At 41.2% G+C, this 14,238-nt stretch overlaps 1 protein-coding gene across 1 annotated transcript in view; it reads right to left on the bottom strand.

The window, feature by feature from the left end:
- The window catches only part of LOC121278286 (CUB and sushi domain-containing protein 1-like), an 844,854-nt gene that overhangs the window by 560,260 nt on the left and 270,356 nt on the right, over window positions 1–14,238 (bottom strand). The window contains exons 9-12 of the mRNA XM_041188558.1: window positions 12,547–12,735; window positions 4,956–5,072; window positions 4,227–4,442; window positions 3,346–3,534 (exon numbers count right to left, since the gene is read on the bottom strand). Coding sequence (XP_041044492.1) covers window positions 3,346–3,534; window positions 4,227–4,442; window positions 4,956–5,072; window positions 12,547–12,735 — 711 coding nt within the window. The remainder of the gene's footprint in view (window positions 1–3,345; window positions 3,535–4,226; window positions 4,443–4,955; window positions 5,073–12,546; window positions 12,736–14,238) is intronic.

Here is a 14,238-nt window from a genome sequence, read left to right as displayed (position 1 = left end):
AGTTTGCTCTTGGCACAAAACTTAATGGGAGTTGTAAGGAGGGGGCTAAGAGGCGTCATGGTGATTTGGACAGGCTAAGTGAGTGGGCAAGGACATGGTACATAGAATATAATGTGGAAAAATGTGAAGTTATCCAGTTTGGTAAGAAAAACAGAAATACAAAGTATTTCTTAAATGATGAAAGATTGGGAAGTGTTGATGTCCAAAGGGCCCTGGATGTCCTTGTTCACAAGTCACTGAAAACAAACATGTAGATGCAACAAGCGATTAGGCAAATGGTACGCTGGCCTTTATTGCAAGGGGATTTGAGTACAGGAGTAACTAAGTGTTGCTGCAGTTGTATGGAGCCTTCGTGGGACCACACCTGGACAACTGTGCCCAGTTTTGGTCTCCTTATCTAAGGAAGGATATATTTGCCATAGAAGGAGTGCAACAAAGGTTCACCAGACTGATTCCTGGGATGGAAGGATTGTCCTATTAGGAGAGATTGAGGAGACTGGGCCTGTATTGTATAGAGTTTAGACGAATGAGAGGTGATGTCATTGAGACATACAAAGTTCTCACAGGGCTCAATAGGGTAGGTGTAGGAAGGATGTTTCCCCTGACTGTGGGGTCGAGAACCAGGGGACACAATCTTAGAAAAACAAGTAGGTCATTTAGGACTGAGATGAGGAGGAATTTCTTTTCTCAGAGGGTGGTGAAGCTTTGGAATTCCCTACTCCAGGGCGGTGGAGGCTCAGTCATTGAGTATGTTCGAGGCAGAGATCGATAGATTTCTAGATATTAAAGATATTAAGGGATATGGGGATCGTGCAGGACAATGGTGTTGAGGTAGAAGATCAGCCATGATCTAGTTGAATGGAGGAGCAGGCTTGAGGGGCCTGAAGAAACAGTTTACTAAGGGATAGAAATCTCAAGCCTAAATGCAGGCCTGAGAGGCCTAAACCTTCACCAGTAATTTTTGATTGGGTTTTAAGCACAAGGTCCAGCCAAGGGCAGAGCTACAGATTCCTTATGACATTTACATAGCCCTGTTCAGGGAAAACAAGAACATTCGTCTCCTCATGGTGTGCTGTACATGTTGCACTCTCACTCAAATGCCCAAACAGTAAAAGCTACCCTCTCAATTCCTACACAATACCACTTGCATTGACCTTTACTTGCATGTTTAGGTACAACGCAAGGGTATTTGATTATCTGTCAAAATAAATGCTCCCAATTTTGTCTGAATCATGAGTGAGGCCACATTTAAAATATGTGTAATTTTAAACTCCAGCTTCTAAAAAGGACGTTTGTGAGTTAATTTTAGAGGGTTCAGAAATAATCAACAAAGACAATTCAAGTGCGAGGTTTCTGCATTATGATTCATCTCCTACAGCTAAACTTGTTTCTGCTGGGAAAAAGAATATTTGGTGGTGACCATGAAGGAGATCATTAAAAAAAATGCTGGAAGACGTAAATTATATAAATAGGCCATGTGTCTCATATTGCTAGCGCAGAACAAGAACTCAGGTTTAAAGTCAACAAAACTCAGCATCATCTGATGATACATTATCTCCTTCAAAAAGATGGATCATAATTTTTATGATGGTCATAATTTTTGAAAATTCATTTATGGGATGAAGGCATCGCTGGCTAGGCCAGCATTCATTGCCCATCCCTAATTGCCCTTGAGAAGGTTGTGCTGAGCCGCCTTCTTGAATCACTGCAGTCCATGTGGTGTAGGCACACCCACAGTGCTGTTAGCAAAGGAGTTCCAGGATCTTGACCCAGTGACAGTGAAGGAATGGTAGTAAATCAGGATGGCGACTGGCTTGGAGGGGAACTTCCAGGGGGTGGTGTCTCCATGTATCTGCTGCCCTTGTCCTTTTAGATGGTGGTGGCCATGGGTTTGGAAGGTGCTGTCTAAGAAATGTTGGTGAATTCCTTCAGTGTGTCTTGTAGATGGTACACACTGCTGCTACTGTGCAATGGTGGCAGAAAGAGTGAGCGTTTGTTGAAGGGGTGCCAATTAAGCAGGTTGCTTTGTCCTGGATGATGTCAAGCTTCTTGAGTGCTGCACTCATTCAGGCAAGTGGGAAGTCTTCCATCACACTCCTGATTGTGCCTTGTAGATGGCAGACAGGCTTTGGGGAGTCAGGAGGTGAGTTACTCGCCAGCAGATTGCTAGTCTCTGACCTGCTCTTGTAGCCACATTATTTATATGGATAGTCCAGTTCAGTTTCTGGTCAATGGTAACCCTAGGATGTTGATAGTGGAAGAGAAGGTTTTAAGGATAGACCTGCATGATTAAATGCCTTATGGGATGTGGTGATTCTTGCACTGATGGGGCTGAGGGGAGCAGTCCAAAGTTAGATAATGGAAACGTAGGATAGATGAATATTCTGGTCTTGACTACATTCATGAATGAGAGCGTAGTTATGCAGAAAATTCCTTCAGGAGGTTAAACAGGTGAGACAGTATACATGACCGCATGGACGATACAAAGTTGGTTCAAGGAGCAGGGTTGATGGTCCGTCATATGATTTTGTTCCATGTTTTTATATCGCAGATATTTATATCATGAGCTGCAAGATTTACCCTGTGACATAACATAGATTAGGGTGGCTTTTGGAAGACATAGTCCCATTCTATATGTGGACTGCAGGAAGCCACACTGAATGCAAATGCTGTCTTCTCCTCACCTCACATATGTAATAGAAGAAATTATCTGATGAATAAACAAATTATCCAGCAACTACTATGCTATCAGTAAACAGAAGGTCTAAGTCAAGTCATTACAAATGATCCTGTGATCGCTTTCATAACAAAAAGATACAATTTTGCCCTGCTTTGAGCAAAACTTGTATTTTTTTGACATCACTATATGTTGCAATTTCCTAAATTGTGGCGAGTCCCCCGATTTATATTGCATTGGTTGCATCTGTTCTAAATTGAATGGGATCACCATTTATAACTCATCATGTAACAAAAATAATTCAGATCTTCGGATGAATATCCATCATACCATATACAACTGGTGCCTAATGTGTATCCCCTATATGTCATCCCAGCATTCAACAGATTAAACATCACTTTATTTCATAGTGTTATCTTAACCTCAGTTAACTTTGGTGTTTTTACTTATAAAATACTGTCAATACCTTATTTGACTTTAAAAATTAGAATTTCAACAAGTGTTCAACTGTTTCTAAGAGATGTCAATGTGAAGTCAAGGATTCCTTGGAATTGCTCAGCAAATGATTGATATTGTTGTAGGTCTATGTTCCTACCAGTAGCTTACAAAGCATAAGTACAGTACACTCGACATTAGGATGCATGAAATGAAAGCATGTGACCACCTACCCACACACCTTGGAAGAGGTGCACTCCATACATGCCGTCCTCCTCCATAACAGGTGATCTGAGTAGCACCTTCTAGTCTGTATCCAGGAAAACAGGAAAATGTCAACGAATCTCCAACTTCAAACTGAAAACCAATTCTCCTACTGAAAGCAGGGACACCAGGATCATCGCAAGGCTCCAACTCATACTCTGCAAAAAGAATGTTTCAAATAATCAAAACAAAACATCTAACAATAACATTAAACATTTTTCCAGTTATTTGTTGAAATAGGTAGTTATGGGTAGATCTAAAAAAAACCCTTTAAGCCAAAAAAATGGAAATGGACATTAATGAACAATCAGGATAGTTTGTTTTTATCCTTCCTTCCCTCTAATATCACATTCATGTCAGAAATGATGACTTATGTTACCCAACAAGTAAGCAAAGCTTAAGGTTTCCATTCCATTGGAAACCTCACTTTGCTAAAAGTGAAAATACACAATAATCAGCAACCCACTTTCTCTGACTATGTCAATGCAGCCGCCCAGCTTTTAATTCACTCGCAGCCCAATTAGCTTTGGATATTTTGCAAATGATTGTGCAGGGGTTTTGTGTACCATCTGATATTCTCATTACATCCATTAAACATCACTTTATTTCACAGTGTTTTGCTAACCTCAATTAATCCAGCCATTTAAGATAGTCATTTTCTTTCATTTCACCATGATGGGCATGATGATATTGAAAGTACTTAACATTCAAAATCAAAGCTAGAAACTAGTAAAACGGTGAAACAGCTAACATTCAGCTGATTATAATATGACGTTTCCAGGTTGCCTCCCACTCAATATTTTTATTTTTAAAATCAAGTGTGCAGGCTGAATGAAAGTAGGAGGCCTACCTGAGAATGTGATGTTGAACCCCTCGTAAGATACTGAAAAGTCAGAGATGAAGCGTAATTGTGCAGTATAATTCCCAAACAGGCCTGCAGTGATGGTTGGAGGCAGGGCAGAACCTGTGAGCCTTGCTACAGGTTCTGTGAAACTCCCGTCTTCTGTGATAATTAAATAGTCATGAGAGCTCTCAAGGTGGAATGTATGAAACACCAATTGTACACCTAAAAATAAACAAAATAAAGATCCAAATGGAAATTTAACTGACATTACTCCCAAAAAGTACTGGCAGATAAAAGACCGACTCTAATTTCCTCAGGGAGCTGAAAACAATTTTCAATTTGCAAAGAAAATTCTCTTTTTTATGTCATATTTTCAGTTACCAGTTAAAACATTCACACAAAAAATATGAATTTTCACGGTGTGGGCATTTTGTCAAGAAAAATGGGCAGCATTTAATGCCCATTCCTAGTTACCCTGAGAAGGCAGTGGTGGGCCTGCTTCTTGAACCACTAAGTAACAGATTGATCCATGTGAGTGACTTGCTAAGCCATTTCAAAGGTTAGCGTCAACCACTGTGTGTGGGTTGGAATCACAGATAAACCTGAGTAAGGGTGGTAGATTTTGTTCATGGGATTAATGGGTCAAACATTTCAAGGAGTTTTTACAGTTACAGTTTTTAACCAGTCTTCTCAGCTGAGGCAGAAACGACAGTGAAGAAAAGCAGTTGGACTTACCTTTTCCATGCGATACTTCAATTATCCAAGTACAATTTAAAGAATTAGGGTAAAAATCAGGAAACCCAGGAGATAGAATAGTTCCACTTGTGCCATGAACGTAGCCACCACAGAAAGCTAAAGAAAAAGAAACTTGTTTTTGTATCATGAGAAAAGAAACAACTCTCTTGCTCAAGCCCTGAGCACTTGGCAGAAAATAAGTAATGGTTTGTAAGCTTAGTATGAAAAATGCAGAGCATCTGTTTCTTTATATATAGAAGTGTAAAGAAATGATTATATTACTATGCACCGTTAGAAAAATGTATGAACAGCAAAAAAAGGACAATTCAAAATATGTTTCAAATGAATTAAAATATGATGTTAGAATGAATTTATTTTATAATGAACTTTTCTCTGTCATAACTATATTTTACTCAATCAGAGATATTACTGGCTGACACTTTGAAAAAATGAAGAAGGCAGCACATTTCTGTCTTCTTAAACAGCTCACCTTGAAGTTATTGTGATCTAAATAATAATTCAAAATAAGTTCAATGTTAACTACACTGTATTATAACTTCTGTCTGATTTTAAATTAACGTTAGCAAAAATTGCACAATGCCAAGTCTTTCTCCTGGATCTGAACTAGAATGAATGCTTTTAAAACTTTCAGTCAAGAGGCACAGTTAATATGCAGGTAGTTTAAGTGCTTTAGACATAGAGTAATTGGTTTCTTCTGGCCTATTATGATCCAATGGAAATTGAAGATTACTGTTAAGATTTTCAATGTAAGCAGTCAGTTCATTGCAGTAATTGTATTGAATTCAGTTATAGTTAGTTATTGCAGTTTTGGCATTTTTTACTATTGAATTTCACTGCATTGTTTTATTTAATACTTCAACCTGAAGGATCTATATTGTTGAATACTTATGACGTTTGAACAGCTTCAGAGGCCACAACCTATTTCAAATTAAAATTTCTATTTCTTTAAACATTTGAGAAAGGTCGAGTTAACATTGTGGGGTAAATTTAGCTGAGCAGTACTCCCAGCAGGGAACAATACTTGAAGGGAACATGAACCAAAGAGATTGCTGTAACGCTGTAAAATCAATCTCTGATCTGAGCTCCCTTTGAGCATAGTTCCCCACTAGGAACAATTCATCACAAAATTTATTCTTCTTAGAAATAGTCACGTCACTTTTTTAATGGCACTGTCAGGAGAACATTTATAGATCACATAGCAGCACAGGCTAGAGCAAAAATGCATGGTTAAGAATCATACGTACAAATAATTGTGCTACAAAAAATACTGGCATTAATTTTCCTCTTTGTGGCATGGGCATAGACGTTTGCATTGGTGCAGCAAATAGGCAAACATGAAGTGTGGAAAGTTAGTGTACAACCTTCCAAACCTGATTCCACACAAGTACAAGGAAAATGACCAACCCCAAAGTATTACTCATCGCTATTGCGCCGTGTCATAAGACATCAATAAACTTGGAAAACGAGCATGCAATTGGTAAAATCATTTCAATAAAGTTAAGTGTGACATGGTACATTTTGTATGAAGAATAAAGAGGTTATACACTGCTTAGAAAATAACATTCTGAATGGGATAGAGAAGAAATGGGATGAAGGAGTACAGAGGTCCAGAACATTAAAAGTAGCAACACAATTTATCTTGGCCATAAAAAGCTAAGTACTGGGGTTTCTTTTTAGAGAAATGTCATTGAAAAGCATGGAAATTATGATAAACATATTTAGCTTGGGCTACACGATACTTGGAAGTCTGTGCATTGTTCTGGTCTTTAAATTATAAAAAGAATATAGAGGTACTGAAGAAGGTGCAGAAAATATTTACTAGATTAATGCCAGAACTGAGAGGTTATACTTATCAAGAAAGATTGAATGGTTTGAAGGACTTTTCTCTGGAAAGGAAAAGACTGAGAGGCGGCCTGGTGGAGGTCTTCATATTTATGAACGGGTTTGATAAGATAGACCTGGAGACTTGTGGAGGAGTCAGAACTAGAGGCCATAAATATAAGACAGCCACTAATAAATCCATGAGGGAATTCAGAAGGGACCTCTGTCCAAGAGAATGATTAAAATGTAAACTCGAAACCACATGGAGCAGTTGAGAGAAATAACACAGATAAATTTAAGGGAAAGCAGGATGAACATGAGGGAGAAAAGAATTGAAGATGTGCTGACAGGGTGAGATGAAGAGGGGTAGGAAGGAGGCTGAGATTGAGCATATATGCTGGAATGGGCTGGTTGGGCTGACTGGTCTGTGTCTGGGCTTCCATTTATACCTTCTATTGCATTCTATATAATAATGAACCAGTCAACATTAGCTATGGCTAACCTTTAGATGACGTAATGGATAAAATTAATTTCCACCTAAAAAGACAGGGGTTAATTAAGGGCAGTGAGCATGAACTTCTAAAAGTGTCTGGGCTCTCAGCCAAGCATATGTAATGAGGTTTGGCTGAGAGCCCAGCCAACCATAATGCTTGTTGAAACAGCTGTGCCCCATTGTTTGACAACTCAGGCTCTCTTATCTCTTTTGTCAATTTCACAAAGTTTTTTTTTACACAATGTTAAGTGGTTTCCAGGGTTTGTGATTTTTGCTATTGCTGCATTACATGGTATGGATGACTAACACTTTTACTAGTTTGTAGTGAAATGACTTTTTTCCCACGTAGGAGAAAGTTATGAATTAATTACTTTTTAAAAGTATTTTTTAAAGCATCCTATTGCCAACATAGGGCTCATTGGTTATATACAGTGTCTAGTGGGACAATGGGCATGGAAGTGTCATAGCTTTGTATGGGGCATCAGGGGTGGGTGGAAGGGCAAAGCTTTGAATAGGGGGCATGAAGGTGGGGCAAGGCTTGGCAGAGGGGGCATGAGGAGGATCTTTTCAACTTAAAAACAAAAAAACTGCGGATGCTGGAAATCCAAAACAAAAACAGAATTACCTGGAAAAACTCAGCAGGTCTGGCAGCATCGGCAGAGAAGAAAAGAGTTGACGTTTCGAGTCCTCATGACCCTTCGACAGAACTTGAGTTCGAGTACAAGAAAGAGTTGAAATATAAGCTGGTTTAAGGTGGGTGGGGGGGGGGGGTTGCGGAGAGAGAGAGAGAGAGAGAAGTGGAGGGGGTTGGTGTGGTTGTAGGGACAAACAAGCAGTGATAGAAGCAGATCATCAAAAGATGTCAACAACAATAGAACAAAAGAACACATAGGTGTTAAAGTTGGTGATATTATCTAAACGAATGTGCTAATTAAGAATGGATGGTAGGGCATTCAAGGTATAGCTCTAGTGGGGGTGGGGAGAGCATAAAAGATTTTAAAATATTTAAAAATAATGGAAATAGGTGGGAAAAGAAAAATCTATATAATTTATTGGAAAAAAAAAGGAAGGGGGAAACAGAAAGGGGGTGGGGATGGGGGAGGGAGCTCAAGACCTAAAGTTGTTGAATTCAATATTCAGTCCGGAAGGCTGTAAAGTGCCTAGTCGGAAGATGAGGTGCTGTTCCTCCAGTTTGTGTTGGGCTTCACTGGAACAATGCAGCAAGCCAAGGACAGACATGTGGGCAAGAGAGCAGGGTGGAGTGTTAAAATGGCAAGCGACAGGGAGGTTTGGGTCATTCTTGCGGACAGACCGCAGGTGTCCTGCAAAGCGGTCGCCCAGTTTACATTTGGTCTCTCCAATGTAGAGGAGACCACTTTGGGAGCAACTAATGCAGTAGACTAAGTTGAGGGAAATGCAAATGAAATGCTGATTCACTTGAAAGGAGTGTTTGGGCCCTTGGACGGTGAGGAGAGAGGAAGTGAAGGGGCAGGTGTTGCATCTTTTGCATGGGCATGGGGTGGTGCCATAGGAGGGGTTTGAGGAGTAGGGGGTGATGGAGGAGTGGACCAGGGTGTCCCAGAGGGAACGATCCCTATGGAATGCCGATATCGGGGGTGAAGGGAAGATGTGTTTGGTGGTAGCATCATGCTGGAGTTGGCGGAAATGGCGGAGGATGATCCTTTGAATGCGGAGGCTGGTGGGGTGATAAGTGAGGACAAGGGGGACCCTATCATGTTTCTGGGAGGGAGGAGAAGGCGTGAGGGCGGATGCGCGGGAGATGGGCCGGACACGGTTGAGGGCCCTGTCAACGACCGTGGGTGGAAAACCTCGGTTAAGGGAGAAGGAGGACATGTCAGAGGAACTGTTTTTGAAGGTAGCATCATCGGAACAGATGCGACAGAGGCGAAGGAACTGAGAGAATGTGATGGAGTCCTTACAGGAAGCGGGGTGTGAGGAGCTGTAGTCGAGGTAGGAGTCGGTGGGTTTGTAATGGATATTGATGGACAGTCTATCACCAGAGATTGAGACAGAGAGGTCAAGGAAGGGAAGGGAAGTGTCAAAGATGGACCACGTGAAAATGATGGAGGGGTGGAGATTGGAGGCAAAATTAATAAATTTTTCCAAGTCCCGACAAGAGCATGAAGCAGCACCGAAGTAATCATCGACGTACTGGAGAAAGAGTTGTGGAAGGGGGCCGGAGTAGGACTGGAACAAGGAATGTTCCACATATCCCATAAAAAGACAGGCATAGCTGGGGCCCATGCGGGTACCCATAGCCACACCTTTTATTTGGAGGAAGTGAGAGGAGTTGAAGGAGAATTGTTCAGTGTGAGAACAAGGTCAGCCAGACGGAGGAGAGTAGTGGTGGATGGGGATTGTTCGGGCCTCTATTCGAGGAAGAAGCTAAGGGCCCTCAGACCATCCTGGTGGGGGATGGAGGTGTAGAGGGATTAGACGTCCATGGTGAAGAGGAAGCGGTTGGGGCCAGGGAACTGGAAATTGTTGATGTGACGTAAGGTGTCAGAGGAATCATGGATGTAGGTGGGAAGGGACTGGACAAGGGGAGAGAGAAGGGAGTCAAGATAACGAGAAATGAGTTCTGTGGGGCAGGAGCAAGCTGACACGATCGGTCTACCGGGGCAGTTCTGTTTGTGGATTTTGGGTAGGAGATAGAAGCGGGCTGTCCGAGGTTCGGCGACTATCAGGTTGGAAGCTGTGGGAGGAAGATCCCCAGAGGAGATGAGGTCAGTGACAGTCCTGGAAACAATGGCTTGATGTTGAGTGGTGGGGTCATGGTCCAGGGAGAGGTAGGAGGAAGTGTCTGCGAGTTGACGCTCAGCCTCCGCGAGGTAGAGGTCAGTGCGCCAGACAACAACAGCACCACCCTTGACAGTGGGTTTGATGACAATGTCAGGGTTGGACCTGAGAGAATGGAGTGCAGTAAGTTCAGAGAGAGACAGGTTAGAATGGGTGAGAGGAGCAGGGAAATTGAGACGACTAATGTCGCGCCGACAGTTCTCAATGAAAAGATCAAGAGAAGGTAAGAATCCAGAAGGTTTAAAAGGTCCCCTCATGCACACTAGAGTTCACAACTCCTCTGAGGGGTCATGAAACATGACTCTCTAAAAATCTGGCCCTAAAAGTGCACCAGATGTTCCGAACATTTGTAAAATCAAACATAGCAATGCAAAGTCACAACAGCTGCTCTGACTTCAGACGAAGCAGGAAGAGCAGATGGTTGCATCAATGATATAATCCATTTTGTATTACATAACCATTTGTTCTAAACCATTTGGTTTTTTCGAACGAAATGAGTTATTCAAATGCATTCAGTTTCTCTCAGTAAAAATATATCAGATTTTTTTTGGATGCAATGATTAGGTTTTCAGGGAGTTTGCTCTTGATCGACTGCTGTGGATATCATAGTTCAATGATAAACCTTTAACACCGAGGCACCAACTCATGGATGCGTGCTGAGTAATTTTATTCTACTCAGGGTGAAGATAATATGGATCAGGTTAGGCAAAGGTTAAGGTTCTCAGAACTAATCAGAAGGTCCAATCTTCCACTCTCTGCCTCATCCAAAATTCTGTTTTCCATACCCTAACTCACTACAAGTTCTGTTCTCTTATCATCCCTGTGCTCACTGACTTACATTGGCTCCTGGTATGACAAGTCCTCAATTTTAAAATTAACATAATTGTTTTCAAATCCTTTCATGGCATTGCCATTCACTATCTCTGAACCCTCCTCCAGTCTACAGCCCTTTGAGATCTCTGTACTTTTCCAATTTTGGCCTCTTGCACATCCCCTATTTTAATTACTTCATAAATGGCCACTATTTTTTTAGTTGCCTAGGCACTAAACTCAAGAATTCCCTCTCTACACCTTTCTGCCTCTCTACCTCCCTCTCCTTCTCTAAGACACTCCTTAAAATCTTTCTCTTTGACCAAGCTTTTGGTCATCTGTCCTAATATCTCTGTTTGCGTCTCAATGTCAAAGTTTGTTTAACAATCTGCCTGGAATGTTTTACGACATTACAGATGCTACATAAACGCACATTATTATTTCTGGTTTCATGAAGCACCTCTGCAGCAACTTGGCTTGAAATAAAATTATGTTAATTAAAAATGTTAATTAAAATGCTAGGCAAAGCAAATGAAACTGTTCCACAATGGTCTTGCACACTACTGCATTGTTTCGAAAATAAGTTCCTTCCTGCTGAAAGAGCCGAATTTTTTTTTAAGTTTTAATCATCAATTCAGTGATAATGAGGGTGCCAGTGTGAACCTATAATTAGACACCAGCTTGCTGAATAAAACATGATCAGGATTCCTGATAACTATTCATTGGCCTATTGGAAGTAAGAGTTTATAGGCAGAAGCGATAATGTGTAAATTTACCCCTGATTCAAATAACCAGACTGTTCCCTGCCATTTCCTATCCAAGTAACAGATGAAGTATAATTTCTATTGATAGATATCAGAGGGCAGCTGTTGCCTGGAATCATGAACTGCCTTCAGTAGAAATGGAACAAAGAATTTATTTTTTAAATCCAAAGACGGAAGTTAGTTCATGGTTCAGCATAATAACAGTTACCAATGTCTAATAACCTCTGAACAAGTGGAATACCACATTTAATGGCCTCATATTATACAATCAATTTACTTTCTGACTATTAATTAATAATGTATTAAAAGAAATAATGAACAGGCTCAGTTTCTAGCTCCATTTAACTCTATGAAAACCTTAGCTCTAAATCTTCAGGCCCTGAAAATTATTTTGGTTCATCAAAGAAAATTCACAGCTCAACTTTCAGCATTAATTTCAAAAACAAGACATTGTCGTTCATACTCCTTCTCAAATCTGTAGATAACACAGTAATCAATCTGCTCGCTCTGATTTTAATTTTTTAAAATTTCTACTTTTCATTCTACCTAAACTTGCTTTTCAGAAGTCTATTCAATGCTAATTGTTTCATTAGAAAGAACTTTGATGAGCAACTGCATTAAATTAAGGAGGCGGTTTCAAAATATGAAGTGCCTTGTTCGCGAGTTATTAAGGCACTCCGTCGGGGCTGGCGAACCACTGAAATCTGCATTCACATCAGTGGGACTGATAGATCCTGCCGGCGTGAGGGGCTGGGAAATTCTGGCCTAAGTTTCTAATAGCCCAAATTCCCCTTTTATCTTATGAGGCATGTACTTTTTTTAAATAAAAATACTTGTGTAGATATGTACAATAGATACCTACCTTCACAGCTTGGTAAGGCATGGTTCCATTGACGGTTATTTTCACATATTAGGGGCTCTTTATCACTTAACGTGTAGCCTGGGCAACAACTGAAAGTCACTGTTGACCCAATAGAAAAGTTGTTTCCATGTCGCCGACCATTTACAGGAATTCCTGGGTCTAAGCAAGAATCTAATTCCAAGGTAATACCTATAAAACAGTAATAGAATGGTGTAAAATAATTGAACAAAATCAAACATTAATTTATAGGCATTTATTACTTTTGAGTGCTACCATATTCAAAACTAATATGTTTTCATGAGGTAACCACCTCTGAAATAATAACGGTGCATTTTATATGCCAATTTTATTGACTGATTTTGGTTTTGCATGCTGTACACTGTGCAGTATGATGTGGGTGTGAAAGAAGCTGAACAATATTTAGGCAACTGGAGAGAATTCATCAAAATGGGATAATTCTCTCACAATCCAGGGGCAGGGTCTTTAGTCCCATATGGGGCTAGCATGGAGGTGGAGAGGAACAAAAATTCATTCCGCCCGCCAGGGTGTTAGTTTGCCAGCACCTCAACAATCCAGGATGGGTGTGGCCAGGACAACCCAACATCAAGTGGCAGGTAGCCAATTGAGCTAGTTAGTTAGTGGTCTATTGAGGCCTTGTGTCAGAGGTCGACTGGGGTTTCCAGTTGGCCTGCAGGCCTCCCAGGGGATTGGGGGCTAAGCTAGCTGCCTGGAGGCGGCAGACCCAGGTGGAGGAAAAGATGTCAGGCAGGCTTTGAGGCTCTCTTTGTCTGCCTGGCCACAGCTACAGGTTTCTTCTCCACAAAGGTGCCCCGGCTGCTGATTTCATCTTACTCTAAGGTTTAAAAAGTTGGAGAGTGGGCACCTCAAAAAAGAGAGACCCTCTCTCTCCCTCTTATCTGAATTACAGGCTTCATCTGCTTCCAAGCTGGAGAGCCTCTATCTGACCCTCTTTGAGAGTTCACCCACTGTCCTTTGGATAGTGAGGCTGCCCTCTGGCCACTAATTGGCCAATTCAGGGAAAATCACTACCAGGTGACTGTTTTTCACAGTGACTCCCATTTGACCCCAACATCAGGGTCCCGGCTAAAGGGCAAAATCCTGCCTCCAGGTGTACCAGCTATTTCAGTGTGACCAGGTAAAACATCAAAATGCAGAATATCATGTATCTCTTTGTTGTACTAACTGTTGTGCTGATGAACCTAGTTTAGCTCTTTCACACTGAGCCTTAAAGCAGAAAACATCCATGCATTCTAAGTGAACCCCAAGATCTTTCTGGAATTTTGAACTGTGAATCTGCAGTGCCTGAACGCCATTATACTGTGATGACATATACTACAGTGATACTGGGGTTTCTTTTAACTCTTGTGCTGATGCATGGATGCCTTTGCCCTTCTTTAAACCACCTTGAGAACTTGTAGAAATTGGTACAGTGGTGTCTTAAATCTGGCTGTCCAAAACCTGGACATTTTTAGAATGTGCATTGCATCAATTTAAACTGACCAGAATAAAAAAAAGTTACGTGGACAAGTCAGCTTGGCACTGCATTGGTGTGGTGCGTGCTGACACCTTCGCTGCCTGTGCACCTCTGTGCCTGCGCTCTGAGCAACCCTTGACCCCACCTGACACAGCTTGACCCAAACCGCTCATGACCCAAACCATCCCACACAAAAT

This window comes from Carcharodon carcharias, chromosome 5, assembly GCF_017639515.1.
Source record: "Carcharodon carcharias isolate sCarCar2 chromosome 5, sCarCar2.pri, whole genome shotgun sequence".
Lineage (NCBI taxonomy): Eukaryota > Metazoa > Chordata > Chondrichthyes > Lamniformes > Lamnidae > Carcharodon > Carcharodon carcharias.
Note: the sequence above shows the minus strand (reverse complement) of the source record. Positions and strands in the feature narration are given on the sequence as shown.